Source organism: Agelaius tricolor, unplaced genomic scaffold (genome assembly GCF_023055355.1).
Source record: "Agelaius tricolor isolate 1412-34295 unplaced genomic scaffold, bAgeTri1.0.p SCAF_99, whole genome shotgun sequence".
Classification (NCBI taxonomy): Eukaryota; Metazoa; Chordata; class Aves; order Passeriformes; family Icteridae; genus Agelaius; species Agelaius tricolor.
Genome location: NW_027269359.1, coordinates 38,243 through 54,079, shown reverse-complemented (window position 1 = coordinate 54,079; position 15,837 = coordinate 38,243). Strand labels below are relative to the sequence as shown.

General features: G+C 47.5%; 1 protein-coding gene and 1 long non-coding RNA gene across 2 annotated transcripts; one reads left to right on the top strand and one right to left on the bottom strand.

Annotated features, from left to right (window-relative positions):
• Positions 1-1,118: 1,118 nt before the first annotated feature.
• SENP3 (SUMO specific peptidase 3) lies at positions 1,119-10,432 on the bottom strand (the record flags this gene model as incomplete). Its single annotated transcript, XM_071419073.1, has 9 exons — positions 1,119-1,349; positions 2,412-2,462; positions 3,494-3,577; positions 4,331-4,468; positions 5,759-5,836; positions 5,932-5,979; positions 7,679-7,826; positions 9,294-9,405; positions 10,168-10,432. Coding segments are annotated over 9 exons (1,035 nt in total), but the record flags the coding sequence as incomplete, so codon positions are not given.
• A 584-nt stretch (positions 10,433-11,016) lies between these two features.
• On the top strand, positions 11,017-15,067 carry LOC139585982 (uncharacterized). The gene is made up of 2 exons (XR_011677409.1): positions 11,017-13,176; positions 13,210-15,067. It is a non-coding gene; the product is annotated as an uncharacterized lncRNA (long non-coding RNA).
• Positions 15,068-15,837: the final 770 nt, after the last annotated feature.

The following is a 15,837-nucleotide window of genomic DNA, read 5'->3' as shown; positions in this document are numbered from 1 at the left end:
GGGGGCGTGGCTGGACTGAACCATGTGGGGGGAGGGGAGGGGGGTTTGGGCCCTTCCCTCATGGGAGACCCCAAAATTTCCCGGACGGGGGGGAGGGGGAACCCTAAAAAAGGGGGGGGAGGGGCTCTTAAAGGGGCCGCGAACCGGAAGTGACGGAGGGGAAGGGAGAGGGGAGGGGGAGGGCGACACCCCCCCCCCGCGCGGAGTGGACGCGACCCCCCCGGGACGGGCGCGGATGGAGCAAAATTCCCTAAAAATTGCCCAAAATGACCCAAAAACGACCCAAAAATTGCTCCAAAAACTTCAAAATTGCCTCAAATGACCTCGAAATCCTCCAAATTTCCCAAAAATGGCCCAAAACTGGCCCAAAAAAGCAAAAATTCCCCTAAAATGGCCCAAAAAATGGCCTCAAACGCCCCAAATTCCCCAAAAAGTGTCCCAAAAATGGCCCCTAAATGGGCCTAAAATCTCCAAATATGGCCCAAAAATGACCCAAAATCCCTCAAAAATGTCCCAAAAAAGAAACAATTTCCTCAAAATGATCCAAAATTGACCTCAAACGGCCCAAAATCACCCAAATCCCCCCAAAATGACCCAAAATTTGCCCAAAAATGCCCAAATTGTCCTGAACCCCCCCAAAAAACCGACTCCAAATTCCTTTTTTTGCCACCAAAAAATTTTTATTTTTTGAGGTAAATTTTGGGAGATTTTCATGGAATTTTTGGGGCTTTTTCAGGGATATTTCAATTTGATTTTTGGGTTTTTTTGGGGGGGGATTTTGGGATTTTTTTTTTTTGTTTGGTTTTTGGGATTTATTTTCTGGATTTTTCAAAATTTTTGGGGATTTTTTTTTTGGATTTTTGGATTTTTTGGGATCCAGGACCATTCCCAAAATTTTGGGCCCACCCAAATCCCTCCCATCCCCCCTGAAAAATTTCATTTTTTCCTCCATTCCGACGCCGTGTTCTGCAGGATTTTTTGGGGTTTTTTTCAAGGTTTTTCAAGGGGTTTTTTATTGGGTTTTATTTGGGATTTTTGGATTTCTAGGACCTGGGAAAAATCCCAAATTTTGGGGCCCCCCCAAACCTCGTCCCACGTCCATTTTGGCTCTAAAAAAATCCCATTTTTTTCCATTTTGACGCCGTTTTTCGCAGGAACTTCGGATTTTCTTGGGGTTTTTTTGAATTTTTTATATTTTTTAGCATCCAGGGCGTCCCGAAATTTGATTTTTTGGGGGTTCAGAGGGCGAGCTGGCAGTGGCAGAGCTCCTTGTACATCAGGCGGCGCAGCTGGGGCATGTCCTGCTGCGTGAAGCTGAACGGGCGCCCCAGCGCCAGGAACTTGCAGTACTGGGGGGGAAAATGGGGAAAAAAAATCAGATTTTGGGTAAAAATACAATGGGGAGGGGTAAAGGAAAAAAATTGGAGAAAAGGAGGGGGTTTGGGGGGGGGGAAAGATCGAAATTGAGCCAAAAATCCACCCCAAATCCACCCAAAAATTGCACAAAAAAATCCCAGAATTGTCCCAGAAATCCACTCAAAAATCCCCCCAAAAATCCCTGAATTCGCTCAAAAATCCCCTCAAAATTCCACCCAAAAATTGTCCCAAAAATCCCAGAATTCCCTCAAAAATCCCCTCAAAATTCCACCCAAAAATTCCCCCAAAAATTCCAGAATTCCCTGAAAAATCCCCTCAAAATTCCACCCAAAAATTCCTCCCAAAAATCCCCGAATTCCCTCAAAAATCCCCTCAAAATTCCACCCAAAAATTACCCCCAAAAATCCCTGAAATCCCTCAAAAATCCCCTCAAAATTCCACCCAAAAATTGCCCCAAAAATCCCAGAATTCCCTGAAAAATGCCCCCAAAATTCCACCCAAAAATTCCCCCAAAAATTCCAGAATTCCCTCAAAAATCCCCTCAAAATTCCACCCAAAAATTACCCCCAAAAAATTCCAGAATTCCCTCAAAAATCCCCTCAAAATTCCACCCAAAAATTACCCCCAAAAATCCCTGAATTCCCTCAAAAATCCCCTCAAAATTCCACCCAAAAATTCCTCCCAAAAAATTCCAGAATCCCCCCCAAAATCCTGTTCAGTCTCAGAATTCCCTCTAAAAATCCCCACCCAAAAATCCCAGAATTTCCCCAAAAAAAGCCACTAAAAATCCCCCCAAAATCCCAGAATTCTCCCCAAAAATCTTTCCAAATTTCCCCCAAATCCCCCAACTCAAAAATCCCCAAATTCCCCCAAGAATTCCCCACAAAATCCAAAAAATTCACTCCAAAAAACCCCAAAATCCCTCGAATTCCCAAACTGCCCTAAAATTGCCCCCTGAAATCCCCCAAAAACCCCAAAATTCACCAAAAAATCCCCAAAATCCCCAAAAATCCCAAATTTCCCCAATTTCCCACCTGCAGCACGAAGGCGCCGCAGTCGCTGTCGTTGTTCTGCCGGGCGACGTTCTGGGGAAAAAAACCCAAATTTGGGCATTATTTTGATTTTTTTTAGGGTTTTTATTTTGATTTTTTGGGGGATTTTGGGGGATTTTTTGGAGATTTTTAGGGGAGATTTTTTAGGATTTCTTATTTCGTTTTTGGGGATTTTTAGGGTTTTTTTGGGGGGATATTTTTGGGTTTTTTGGAAATGTTTGGGGGATTTTTTGGGGCTTTTTTTAGAGTTTTTTGGAATGGATTTTAAGGGTTTTTTTAGAGTTTTTTAGAATGGATTTTAAAGGATTTTTTGGGATTTTTATGGGTTTTTTCTAAATTTTTTAGTGAATTTTTGGGGGTATTTTTAGGAGGTTTTTTTTTATTGGGGTTTTTAGGGGTTTTAAAGTGGTGTTTGGGGGGGATTTTGGGTTTTTTTTGCTAGTTTTTTTGGGATGTTTTTTGGGGGATTTTTTCATTTTAAAGGGATTTTTTTAAGGAATTTCTTGGGGGATTTGGGGGGGATTTTCCGGGGACTTTTTGGGGTTTTTTGATAATTTTTTAGGGGTGTTTTTTGGGAATTTGAGGTTTCTTTTCAGAATTTTTGGAGTTTTTTTGGAGCTTTTTAGTGAATTTCTTTTGGGGAATTTTTACAGGTTTTTAATGAGGTTTTTTGGGATTTTCGGGCAATTTTTTTAGGGTTTTTTAATGGTTTTTTGGGGCTATTTTTGGCATTGTTTTGGGGTTTTTAGGGTGGGGTTGTTTTTATTTTTTCGGGAGATTTTTAGGATTTTTCTGGACATTTTTTGAGGGGGTTTGGAGGATTATTTTAGGGTTTTTTAAGAATATTTTGGGCATTTTTAAAAAAATTTTTAGGCATCACAAAACGAAATTTTGGCCAATGTCCGAGCAGATTTTGGGGGATATTTCTGTGAATTTTTGGGATAATTTTGGGAAATTTTGGGATTTTTTGGGGGGGATTTTCGGGCACATCAGGAGGGGATTTTGGGCCAGTTTGAGGCAGATTTTTGGGGTGAATTTGGGGGATTTTGGGGCTCCCCCCTCACCATTTTGAAGGCTCCCCTCCAGCCCTCTCTGAAGTCCGGCCGCTCCTTCTTGTCGGCCTCGGCCTGCAGGTAGCGGCAGATGTGCTGGGGGCGGGGCCAAAAGGGGGCGTGGTCAGCGAGGGGAGGGGCCAAACGGGGCGTGGTCACATTGGCCACACCCACCACTCACCTGCCTGCAAGCCCCGCCCACAAAACGCAAACCACGCCCTCCAAACGGGAAGAAATGGCCTCAAAATGGGAAGCCACGCCCACTAAAATGGGCGAAAAATCCAAGGGGCGTGGCTAAAATTAACCCCCCCACTAAACTTATAATAATTCACTGGCCACGCCCCCTTTTTGGATGACCACGCCCACATTTAGTAACCTGACCCCTCCTATTTAACCCTTTCAGTTCCAAAAATAATCAAACTTTTAACCAAAAAATCCAAGGGGCATGGCTAAAATAACCCCCTCTGCTATACTTATATTAATTCACTGGCCACGCCCCCTTTTTAGAAGACCACGCCCCCATTTCGTGACCCGATCCCTCCCATTTAACCCTTTCAATTCAAAAAAAATCAAATTTTTACCGAAAAATCCAAGGGGTGTGGCTAAAATTAACCCCCCCACTAAACTTATAATAACCCACAGGCCACGCCCCCTTTTTGGATGACCACGCCCCCATTTTGTGACCCGACCCCTCCCATTTAACTCTTCCAATTCCAAAACCAATCAAACTTCACCACAAACCGACCAACGGGCACGGATCAAACGAAACCCCGCCCACCCTAATTTCAATCCCAAACCACACCCCCCTCTCTCGGGGCAAGCCCCGCCCCCTTTTCTCGCCCCGCCCACCTTGGGGCAGCGCCGGTTGAGCGTGCGCTGGGAGTCGAAGTAGGTGATGGTCCTGCGGGCCACGTCCACGGCCACCAGCGACCAGTGCACCTCCAGGTGGATGGGGATCAGCAGCAGCTCCTTGCCGAAAATGTCCACCTGCCGGGGGGCGGGGCCGCGCTGGGACACGCCCACGCACCGACACGCCCACCCCAGGGGGAATGGGAATGGGGAATGGGCGGGGTTTGGGCGGTGGGAGGGGGGAAATGGGGGAAATGGGAAAGGGTGGATGGGATGGGGGTGTGGTTGTAGCTGTTGGGGGGCGGGGCCAGGCCTGGGACACGCCCACGCACCGACACGCCCACCCCAGGGGGAATGGGAATGGGGAATGGGCGGGGTTTGGGCGGTGGGAGGGGGGAAATGCAGGAAATGGGAGGGGTTATGGGATATGGGTGTGGTTGTAGCTGTTGGGGGGTGGGGTCACAGATAGGACACGCCCACACAGAGCCACGCCCACTCACTAAAAATCATATTGAAAATGGGTGGGGTTTGAGTGGTGGGAGGGGTTGAATGGGGGAAATGGGAGGGGGTTTATGGGACGTGGGTGTGGTTGTAGCTGTTGGGGGGCGGGGCCAGGCCTGGGACACGCCCACACGCCGACACGCCCACCCCAGGGGAATGGCAATGGGGAATGGGTGGGGTTTGGGCGGTGGGAGGGGGGAAATGCAGGAAATGGGAGGGGTTATGGGATATGGGTGTGGTTGTAGCTGTTGGGGGGTGGGGTCACAGATAGGACACGCCCACAAAAGCCACGCCCACTCATAAGGAAATTCTGTTGGAAATGGGTGGGGTTTGAGCAGTGGGAGGGGTTAAATGGAGGAAATGGGAGGGGGTTGATGGGATGGGGGTGTGGTTGTAGCTGCCCAGGGGGCGGGGACACGCCTGGGACACGCCCACACAGAGCCACGCCCACTCGCGGAAAAATCCTGGCATAAATGGGGTGGGGTTTGGGCATTGGGAGGGATTAAATGGGGAAAATGGGAGGGGTTTGAGGGGATGTGGGTGTGGTTAAACCTTCCCAGAGGGTGTGGCCACACACGGGACACGCCCACATCTCCAAGCTCCGCCCACCCCATTAAGTCCCACCCTTCACATTCTTGGTCCAGCGCTGCCTCCAAAACCACACCCATACCTGACCACACCCATTCCTAGCCACACCCACCCCTTTAGGCCCCGCCCATGCCTGGCCACGCCCCCTTGTTAGGCCCCGCCCTCACATTCTTGGTCCAGCACTGCCTCTAAAACCACACCCACAGATATTCATTTCCATACCTGACCACACCCACAGATATTCATTACCATACCTGACCACACCCTTTCCTAGCCACACCCACCCCGTTAGGCCCCGCCCATGCCTGACCACGCCCCCCGGTTAGGCCCCGCCCTCACGTTCTTGGTCCAGCGCTGCACGCCCTCGTAGCCGCGCGTGCGCAGTTTGTCGTAGAAGAAGGAGTTGAAGAAATGCACCTGGCGAGGGGGCGGGGCTTAGCTGGGACACGCCCACCGCCGATGGGACACGCCCATCCAAGGCCACGCCCATCCAAGGCCCCGCCCCCTCTCACCTTGTCGGGCACGGCGTCCATGACGAGGTCCCCGTACATGTTCATGACCTGGGGGGAAAATCGGGATTGGGAGGCTCCAAAACAGCCACAATTCCACCCAAAAAATTCCCCAAAAATTTCCCCAAAAAGTCCGCAAAAGTTCCCCGAAATTTCCCTAAAAATTGTCAAAAAAGTTTCCCTCAAAAATTCCAAAAAATGCCAAAGAAATTCTTCTAAAATCTCAAAAAAATTCAAAAAAAAAATCCCCCCAAAATTAAAAAAAAAATTTAAAAATTAAAAATAAATTTCCAAGGCTCCGAAAAAATTCTGAAAAAATCCCAACAAATCCGCAAAGTCTTCCCACAGAATCCCCAAAAAAATTTTTAAAAATCCCCCAAAAATACTCAAAAAATCCCCCAAAAATTCCCCAGAAAATGCCCAAAAATTCCCCAAAAATATTTGTTAAAAACCCAAACAATTCCCCCAAAAATCTTCCAAAAAATTGAAAACAAATTCTTAAAAAGTCCTAAAAAATTCCCCAAAAATTCCAAAAAAGCCCCGCAAAAACTCCCAAAAAAATTCCCCAAAACTTTCATAAAGCTCCCAAAAAATCTTTTTTTTTTTTAATTTCTCCAAAAATTCCCGAAAAATTTTTTAAAAATCAAAAAAAAATTGCCAAAAAATTGGTAAAAAATTGCCGAAAAATTAATAAAAAATCACCAAAAAATCCTCAAAAAATCCCAAAAAAATCTCCAAAAAAATCCCCAAAAAAATCCCAAAAATTCCCCAAAAATATTTTTAACAACCCAAACAATTCTCCCAAAAATCCTCCAAAAAATTGAAAACAAATTTTTAAAAAATCCTAAAAAATTCCCAAAAAAATTAAAAAAAAACAAACAAAATTTTCTCCAAAAATTCTTTTGTCCTGAAAAAACCCAATTTTTTTTTTTAAATCCCCCAAAAAATTCCCCAAAAAATTTTCTAAAAAATTTTAAAAATTGCCGAAAATTTGCTAAAAAATTGCCGAAAAATTGCCGAAAAATTGCCAAAAAATCCCCAAAAAACACCCAAAAATTCCCCAAAAATCCCCCAAAAATCCTCAAAAAATCCCCAAAAAATCCTCAAAAAATCCCCAAAAATCCCCCAAAAAATCCCCCAAAAATCCAAAAAAAATCCCAAAAAAATCCTCAAAAAATCCCCCAAAAAATCCCCAAAAATCCCCCAAAAAATCCCCAAAAAATCCCCCAAAAAATCCCCAAAAAATCTCCCAAAAATCCCCAAAAAACACCCAAAAAACACCCAAAAATCCCCAAAAAATCCTCAAAAAATCCCCAAAAAATCCTCAAAAAATCCCCAAAAATCCCCCAAAAATCCCAAAAAAATCCCAAAAAAATCCTCAAAAAATCCCCAAAAATCCCCCAAAAAATCCCCAAAAAATCCCCCAAAAATCCCCCAAAAAATCCCCAAAAAATCTCCCAAAAATCCCCAAAAAACACCCAAAAATCCTCAAAAAATCCCCAAAAAACACCCAAAAATCCTCAAAAAATCCCCAAAAAACACCCAAAAATTCCCAAAAAAATCCCCAAAAAATCCCAAAAAAATCTCCAAAAAATCCTCAAAAAATCTCCAAAAAATCCTCAAAAAATCTCCAAAAAATCCTCAAAAATCTCCAAAAAATCCCCCAAAAAATCCTCAAAAAATCCCCAAAAATCCCCAAAAAATCCCCCAAAACTCCCAATTTCCCCGCTCCCCCGTGCCGTGGCCAGACCTGGTCGTTGAGCCAGTTGGGGCCGTACAGGGTCTGCAGGTCGTCCATGGTGAGCACGTGGCGTTTGTAGCTGACGCGGAAGCCGCGGAGCAGCGCGTTCCCGGGCAGCCGCTGGTAGGACTGCAGCAGCTGCTGCACCGAGCCCCTCCTGCAGGGAAAACACACAGGGATCCATCAGGTGGGGCTGGAAGGATGGGCTGAAAATTCACCAAAAAAAACCCAGTGAAAATAGCTCAAAATTCACCAAAAATCCCCTCAAAAATAGCCAAAATTCACCAAAAAAACCCAGTGAAAATAGCTCAAAATTCATCAAAAATACCCTCAAAAATAGCCAAAAATCCACAAAAAAACCCAGTGAAAATAGCCCAAAAATTCACAAAAATACCCTAAAAATACCCCCAAAATTCACCAAAAAAAATCCAGTGAAAATAGCCTCAAAATTCACCAAAAACCCAGTGAAAATAGCCTCAAAATTCACAAAAAAACCACAAAAAATACCCTCAAAATTCACCAAAAAAAATCCAGTGAAAATAGCCTCAAAATTCACCAAAAAAACCCAGTGAAAATAGCCCAAAAATCCACAAAAAACCCACCAAAAATCCACAAAAAAACCCACCAAAAATCCACAAAAAAACCCACCAAAAATCCACAAAAAACCCCACCAAAAAATACCCCCAAAATCCCAAAAAACACCACCAAAAATCCACAAAAAAACCCAGTGAAAATAGCCTCAAAATTCACAAAAAAACCACAAAAACCCAGCGAAAATAGCCTCAAAATTCACCAAAAAACCCAGTGAAAATACCATCAAAATTCACCAAGAATCCCCTCAAAAATAGCCCAAAAATCCACAAAAAACCCCAGCGAAAATAGCCCAAAAATCCACAAAAAACCCCAGTGAAAATAGCCTCAAAATTCACCAAAAATCCACAAAAATTACCCTCAAAATTCACCAAAAATACCCAGTGAAAATAGCCTCAAAATTCACCAAAAAACCCAGTGAAAATAGTCTCAAAATTCACAAGAATACCCTCAAAAATACCCCAAAAATCCACAAAACATCCCCTCAAAAATAGCCCAAAAATCCACAAAAAAACCCAGCGAAAATAGCCTCAAAATTCACCAAGAATACCCTCAAAAACACCCCAAAAATACCCTCAAAAATACTCCAAAAATCCACAAAAAAGCCACCAAAAATACCCCAAAATTCCCAAAAAAACCCACCAAAAATCCACAAAAACCCCATCAAAAATACCGTCAAAATTCGCCAAAAATCCACAAAAAACCCACCAAAAATACCCTCAAAAATAGCCCAAAAATCGACAAAAAAACCCCACCAAAAATGCCCAAAAAACCCCAGCAAAAATACCCTCAAAATTCAAAAAAATCCCCAAATCCCTAAAATTCCCCAGAAGTCCCAAAAAATCTCCCAAAGTCCCTCAAAAAACCCCAAAAAATCAGAAAAAAAATCCGTAAAAAATTCAAAAAAATCCCCAAAAAATCCCCAAAAAACCTTAAAAAAATCCCCCAAAAAATCCCAAAAAATTCCCAAAAATTCCCAAAAATTCCAAAAGCCCCCAAACCCCTAAAATTGCCCCAAAAAGGCTCCCAGGACCTCTGGGGGGTGCTGAACTCCTGCTGGAAAATGTCCTCGAGCTTCTCCACGACCTCGTCGGCGCTGACGGGGATGAGGCTCCCGTAGGCCTGCAGGAACTCGTCCAGGATGCCTGGGGAGGACCCAAAAAACCCCAAATTCACCCCAAATCCACCCCAAATCCACAAATTTCAACCAAAACCAGGAAAATCCTGAATAAAAACAGCGAAATTCCCGTGGAATTCTGCCCCGAAATCAGCAAAATTCCACCCAAAGCCGGGAAAAGTGAAAAAGATTCTGACCAAAATTGGATTAATTTGAACCAAGATCCATTAATTTCCCCCAAAAATCACAAATTTCATGCGAAAATCCTGAAATTCTACCCAAAATCTGCATAATTTGACCCAAGATCCATTAATTTTTACCCAAAACGTGAAAATTTGACGTGAAATCTGCAAATTTCCAGCCGAAATTCCACCCCGAATCCCAAAATTCAGCCCAAAATCGGAAGAATTGGACCCAAAAATACCAAATTTATGGCAAAATCAAAAAATTCCACCCAAAGTCCAAATATTGCACCAAAATTTGGATTAATTTGACCCCAAGTTTTACCCAAAATCAGAGGAATTTGACCCAAAAAATCCCAAAATTCCCCCGAAACTCCCCCAAATTTCAGCTCCCGATGACGTCAGCACCGCGACCCCATTTCCGATGACGTCATCACTGTGACCCCCATTCCCGATGACGTCATCACCGTGGCCCCCATTCCCGATGATGTCATTACCACGACCCCCATTCCCGATGACGTCATCACCCCAGTTTCGTCTCCCGATGACGTCACCGCCCTGCAGCCTCGAGCCCCGCCCACGATGACATCACCGCTGACGTCACTCACTCTGCACGCAGGTCACGTGCTCCTCCCTCAGGGGGGGGCTGGGCTGCGAAGGGGGCGGAGCCCGGGCAGGAGGGGGCGTGGCCGAGGAGGCGGCAGAAGGGGCGTGGCCCTGCCCGGCCAGGAGGGGGCGTGGCCCCGTTTCGACCCCGCCCCCTCCGGTGACGTTGCTGATCAGGATCTGGCCCTGGGAGGGGGGAGGGGCGCGGGGGGGGGGAGGGGCAGCCCGGGAGAGGCCCCGCCCCTCCCCCACCCCCTCCCAGCCCGTTCAGGAGGGGACCTGGAACAGAGGGGGGGGTGGGGGAGGGGCGTCACCGACCCGAATTTGGAATTTTTAACCCCAAAATCCCCTCCCGCCAGCAGCGGCGCAAGCCACGCCCCCTTTTGATCGAGCTCCTCCCCCACTTTTAAACCCCACCCTCAACTTTAGGCTCCTCCCCCAAGAAATGCTTGGCCCCTCCTCTATTCAAATTTGGAAACCCTGACGGATCTCAAGCCCCGCCCCTACTTGAAGACCCTTCCCCAATTTAGGCCCCTCCCCCATTTTAAGCCCCTCCCCCAATTCCCCTTACTCGCTCTTGGCCCCTCCCCCAACTTAGGCCCCTCCCCCACTTTAGGCCCCTCCCACCTCCAAGGTTTTACCCCTCCCCCATTCCAAAGCCCTCCCCTGTCCAACCCACGCCCCCTTTTAAGCCCCTCCCATTCTAAGCCCCTCTCCCTTTAAGCCACTCCCCCTTTAAGCCCCTCCCACTCTAAGCTCCTCCCACTTAAAGCCCCTCGCCCAGACAAATTTTTTGGCTCCTCCCCCACTCCATCCCTCCGCCCCTTTTAAGCCCCTCCCCCCCTCTCACCTTCACCCCCGGCCCCTCCCCCCGCGCTCTCGGGGTGGGGGAGGGGCGGCACCGCCAGCACCGCCTGGGAGGAGGGGGGGAGGGGCAGCGCCCCCTCCCCCATTTCTTGCTGTGGGGGGAGGGGCTGGAACCCATCGGGGATGGGGGGAGGGGCGGCGTGCGGGGGAGGGGCGGGGTGGGGGCTGGGCCGGTTCCCGCGCGGCGGGGGCGGGGCTTTCCTGGCGCCCCGCCCACCCCGCTTGGGCCCCGCCCAGAGGCCGCCCCGCGCCAGGAGCAGCCGCAGCAGCCGCAGCGCCCGCAGCCGCCGCCGGGGGGCGCCCCTGCGCCGCCAGAACCGCCCCTGAGGGAGGGGCCGGGCCGGGGGAGGCCCCGCCCCCAGCGCCGGCCCCGCCCCCTCCCAGCGCGAATGGCCCAGAGGAGGGGGAGGGGAGGGAATGGGGGCGGCCCCTCCCCCCGCGGAGTGAGGGCGGGGCGGGGCTTCTTTCATGGGCTGGGGGCGGGGCAAAGACGGGGGAGGGGCAAAGGGAGGGGGAGGGGAGGGAGAAAATGGAATTAATTAAAAAAAGTTTCGGAATCGGTTCAGTAAAATACGCACGAAATTCACCCGTAACGGGCCCAAAATTCGGCGAAAATTCCCCCAAAATGCATCCAAAATTCTCCCCAAAATTCCCCCAAATTTCCAAAATGTTCTCAATAACCCCCACCCAAACTTCCCATAAAAAGCCACAAATTTGGCCAAATCCAAGAAACTTCCCCCAAAATTTGCAATAAGAAGCCAAAATCCCCCCAAATTCCCCCAAACTTATCAATAAAACTCCAAAATCCCCCAAAATTCCCCCAATATTGCGCCCAAATCCCCCCAAAAACTCTCAATAAATGACAAATTCCCGGAAATTCCCCAAAAATTCTGAATAAAACAAAAAATTGTCCAAAACTACCCCAATGTTCCCAACAAACACCAAAACCCAAACGAAATCCCTTCGATTTTGCAATAGGAATCCAAAATCCCCCAAATTTTCCCCAAAATTGACCCAAAATTCTCAATAAAACTCGAAAATCCATTAAAATTCCAAATATCCCCCAAAATTCCCAAATATTTTTCAATAAAACCCAAAAATTCCTCCTAATTTCCCCAAACTACTCCTAATTTCCCCAATTGCCAAAATTCCCCTCCAAAATCCCCAATAAAACCCAAAAATACCCGCACGATTCCCCAAAACCTTCCAAAATTCTCCCCACAAATCCAAAAATTCTCCCCAAAATCCCCAAAAATCCCCTCAAATTTCCATTGAAATTTAAAATGTTCCAAATTTTTCCCCCAAATTCTCCCCCAAATCCCCAATTCGCCCCCTCCCCCCCTTTCTCCCCACCCCCCCTCCCCGCCTCACTCCCCTACGCCCCTCGCCCACCCCAGGCCCCTCCCCCTTTGGGGCATTTTTGGGTCATTTTGGGTCAATTTGGGGATTTTTGGGGATTTTTTGGGGATTTTTGGGCTCCGCGCTCACCCCGGGCCGGCCTCGCTCCCCGCCGGCGCTGGGCGATGACGTCATTGGGCAGCGCCGACAGGCGGGGCCTCCTGCGACCAATCGCCCTCATACAATTTGGACACACCCCTCCCTAGGCCACGCCCACGCCTTTTTTGGGTTTTGCGCTTTGCGCCTGCGCCGTCGCCATGGAGAGCGGCAGCCGCGGGGCATCATGGGAAAACGCCGCCATTTTATCGCCGATACTCTTCGGATTTTTACCGAATTTAGATCCGAAAACGCCTGAATTTATCGCAAATTAAAGCGCCCTAGACTCTGGGGTTTGTCCGCGATTCCCCCTCAATTTTTCGCAATTAATTGCGCCGGAAATCCAGGAATAAATCCTTTTTATTGCGCCGGAAATTTTGTGATTTAGCCCCCAAATTAGGCGCAGGATCCTGGGATTAATCCCCCTTTTTTTTTTTTTACACAAAGCACGATGGGATTTATCCCCCCAAAACACGCGGAGGATTCTGGGATTTATTTCCCCCGAAATTCGCGGAGGATTCTGGGATTTATTCCCCCAAACGCGCGAAGATTCTGGGATTTATCTCCCCCAAACACGCGAAGGCTTCTGGGATTTATCCCCCCGAAATTCGCGAAGGAATCTGGGATTTATTCCCCCGAAATTCGCGAAGGTTTCTGGGATTTATTCCCCCAAACGCGCCGAGGTTTCTGGGATTTATCCCCCCCAAACGCGCGGAGGTTTCTGGGATTTATCCCCCCCAAATGCGCGAAGGGTTCTGGGATTTATCCCCCCCGAAATTCGCGAAGGTTTCTGGGATTTATTCCCCCAAACGCGCGGAGGTTTCTGGGATTTATCCCCCCGAAATTCGCGAAGGTTTCTGGGATTTATCCCCCCGAAATTCGCGAAGGACCATGGGATTTATCCCCCCGAAATTCGCGGAGGTTTCTGGGATTTATACCCCCCAAACACGCAAAGGTTTCTGGGATTTATCCCCCCGAAATTCGCGAAGAATCATGGGATTTATCCCCCCAAACACGCTTAGAATTCTGGGATTTATCTCCCCTAACACGCGGAGGGGTCTGGGATTTATCCCCCCCAAAACACGCGGATTTATCCCCCCAAAATTCGCGAAGGATTCTTGGATTTATCCCCCCAAACACGCGGAGGATTCTGGAATTTATTCCCCATTCCCCCGAAATTCGCGAAGGTTTCTGGGATTTTTCCCCCCAAACACGCGGAGGATTCTGGAATTTATTCCCCCGAAATTCGCGAAGGTTTCTGGGATTTATCCCCCCCAAACACGCAGAAGATTCTGGGATTTTTCCCCCCGAAATTCCCGAAGGACGATGGGATTTATCCCCCCCAAACACGCGGAGGATTCTGGGATTTATCCCCCCCAAACACGCGGAGGATTCTGGGATTTATCCCCCCCAAACACGCGGAGGATTCTGGGATTTATTCCCCCGAACTTCGCGAAGGATTCTGGGATTTATCCCCCAGAAATTCGCGAAGGTTTCTGGGATTTATCCCCCCCAAACGCGCGGAGGTTTCTGGGATTTATCCCCTCGAAATTCGCGAAGGACCATGGGATTTATCCCCCCCAAACGCGCGGAGGTTTCTGGGATTTATCTCCCCTAAACACGCGGAGGATTCTGGGATTTATCGCCCTTAAACGCGCGGAGGATTCTGGGATTTATCCCCCCGAAATTCGCGAAGGTTTCTGGGATTTATTCCCCCGAAATTCGCGAAGGTTTCTGGGATTTATCCCCCCGAAATTCGCGAAGGTTTCTGGGATTTATCCCCCCGAAATTCGCGAAGGTTTCTGGGATTTATTCCCCCGAAATTCGCGAAGAATCATGGGATTTTTCCCCCTTAAAAACGCTTAGGATTCTGGGATTTATTCCCCCGAAATTCGCGAAGGTTTCTGGGATTTATCCCCCCCAAACGCGCGAAGGTTTCTAGGATTTATCGCCCCCAAACACGCGGAGGTTTCTGTGATTTATCCCCCTAAACACGCTTAGGATTCTGGGATTTATTCCCCCCGAAATTCGCCAAGGCCCATGGGATTTATGCCCCCAAAACACGCGGAGGATTCTGGGATTTATCCCCCGGAGGTTTCTGGGATTTATCCCCCGAAATTCGCGAAGGACCATGGGATTTATCCCCCCAAACGCGCGGAGGTTCCTGGGATTTATCCCCCCGAAATTCGCGAAGGACCATGGGATTTATCCCCCCAAAAACACGCGGAGGATTCTGGGATTTATCCCCCCGAAATTCGCGAAGGATTCTGGGATTTATCCCCCCCAAACACGCGGAGGATTCTGGGATTTATTCCCCCGAAAATCGCGAAGGATTCTGGGATTTATCCCCCCCAAACACGCGGAGGATTCTGGGATTTATGCCCCCGAAATTCGCGAAGGATTCTGGGATTTATCCCCCCAAAACACGCGGAGGATTCTGGGATTTATCCCCCCGAAATTCGCGAAGGAATCTGGGATTTATCCCCCCAAAATTCGCGAAGGATTCTGGGATTTATCCCCCAATAAACCACGTGATTCTTTTGGGGTTCAGGATTTATTTGGGATTTTTTTGGGGGGGATCCCACAAAGATTTTGGGGAATTTTGGGGGATCCCGGGACGAACTGGGGGGGGTTGGGGTCCTGGGAGGGTTTTGGGGGGTCCTGGTGTGGGAATTTGGGGGAAATTTGGGGCAATTTGGATCTGGATCCCCAAATTTGGGGATTTTCTGTAAAAAGGGGATCAGGACCCACCAAATTCGGGGTGGTTTTTGGGATATTTTTAGGATATTTTGGGGGTATTTTTGGGGTTATTTTGGGGAAATTTTGGGGGTAATTTTTAAATTTTTTGGGGGATTTTTAGGGGCTATTTTGGGGATATTTTAGGGATATTTTTGGAATTGTTTTTGTAATATTTTTGGGATATTTTGGGTTAATTTTGCCATTAATTTGGGTTAATTTTGGGATATTTTGGGGGGATATTTCTGGATTATTTTCAGGATATTTTTGGGGACAGTTTTGGGATTTTGGGGGGTTATTTTAGGGATAATTTTGGGGATATTTCTGGGTTATTTTCGGGGTTATTTTAGGGATATTTTTGGGATATTTCTGGGTTATTTTCAGGATATTTTTGGGGACAATTTTGGGATTTTTGGGGGGGTTATTTTAGGGATAATTTTGGGGATATTTCTGGGATATTTTCAGGATATTTTGGGGGATAATTTTGGGATTTTGGGGGGTTATTTTAGGGATAATTTTGGGGATATTTCTGGATTATTTTCGGGATATTTTTTGGGTTAGTTTTAGGATATTTT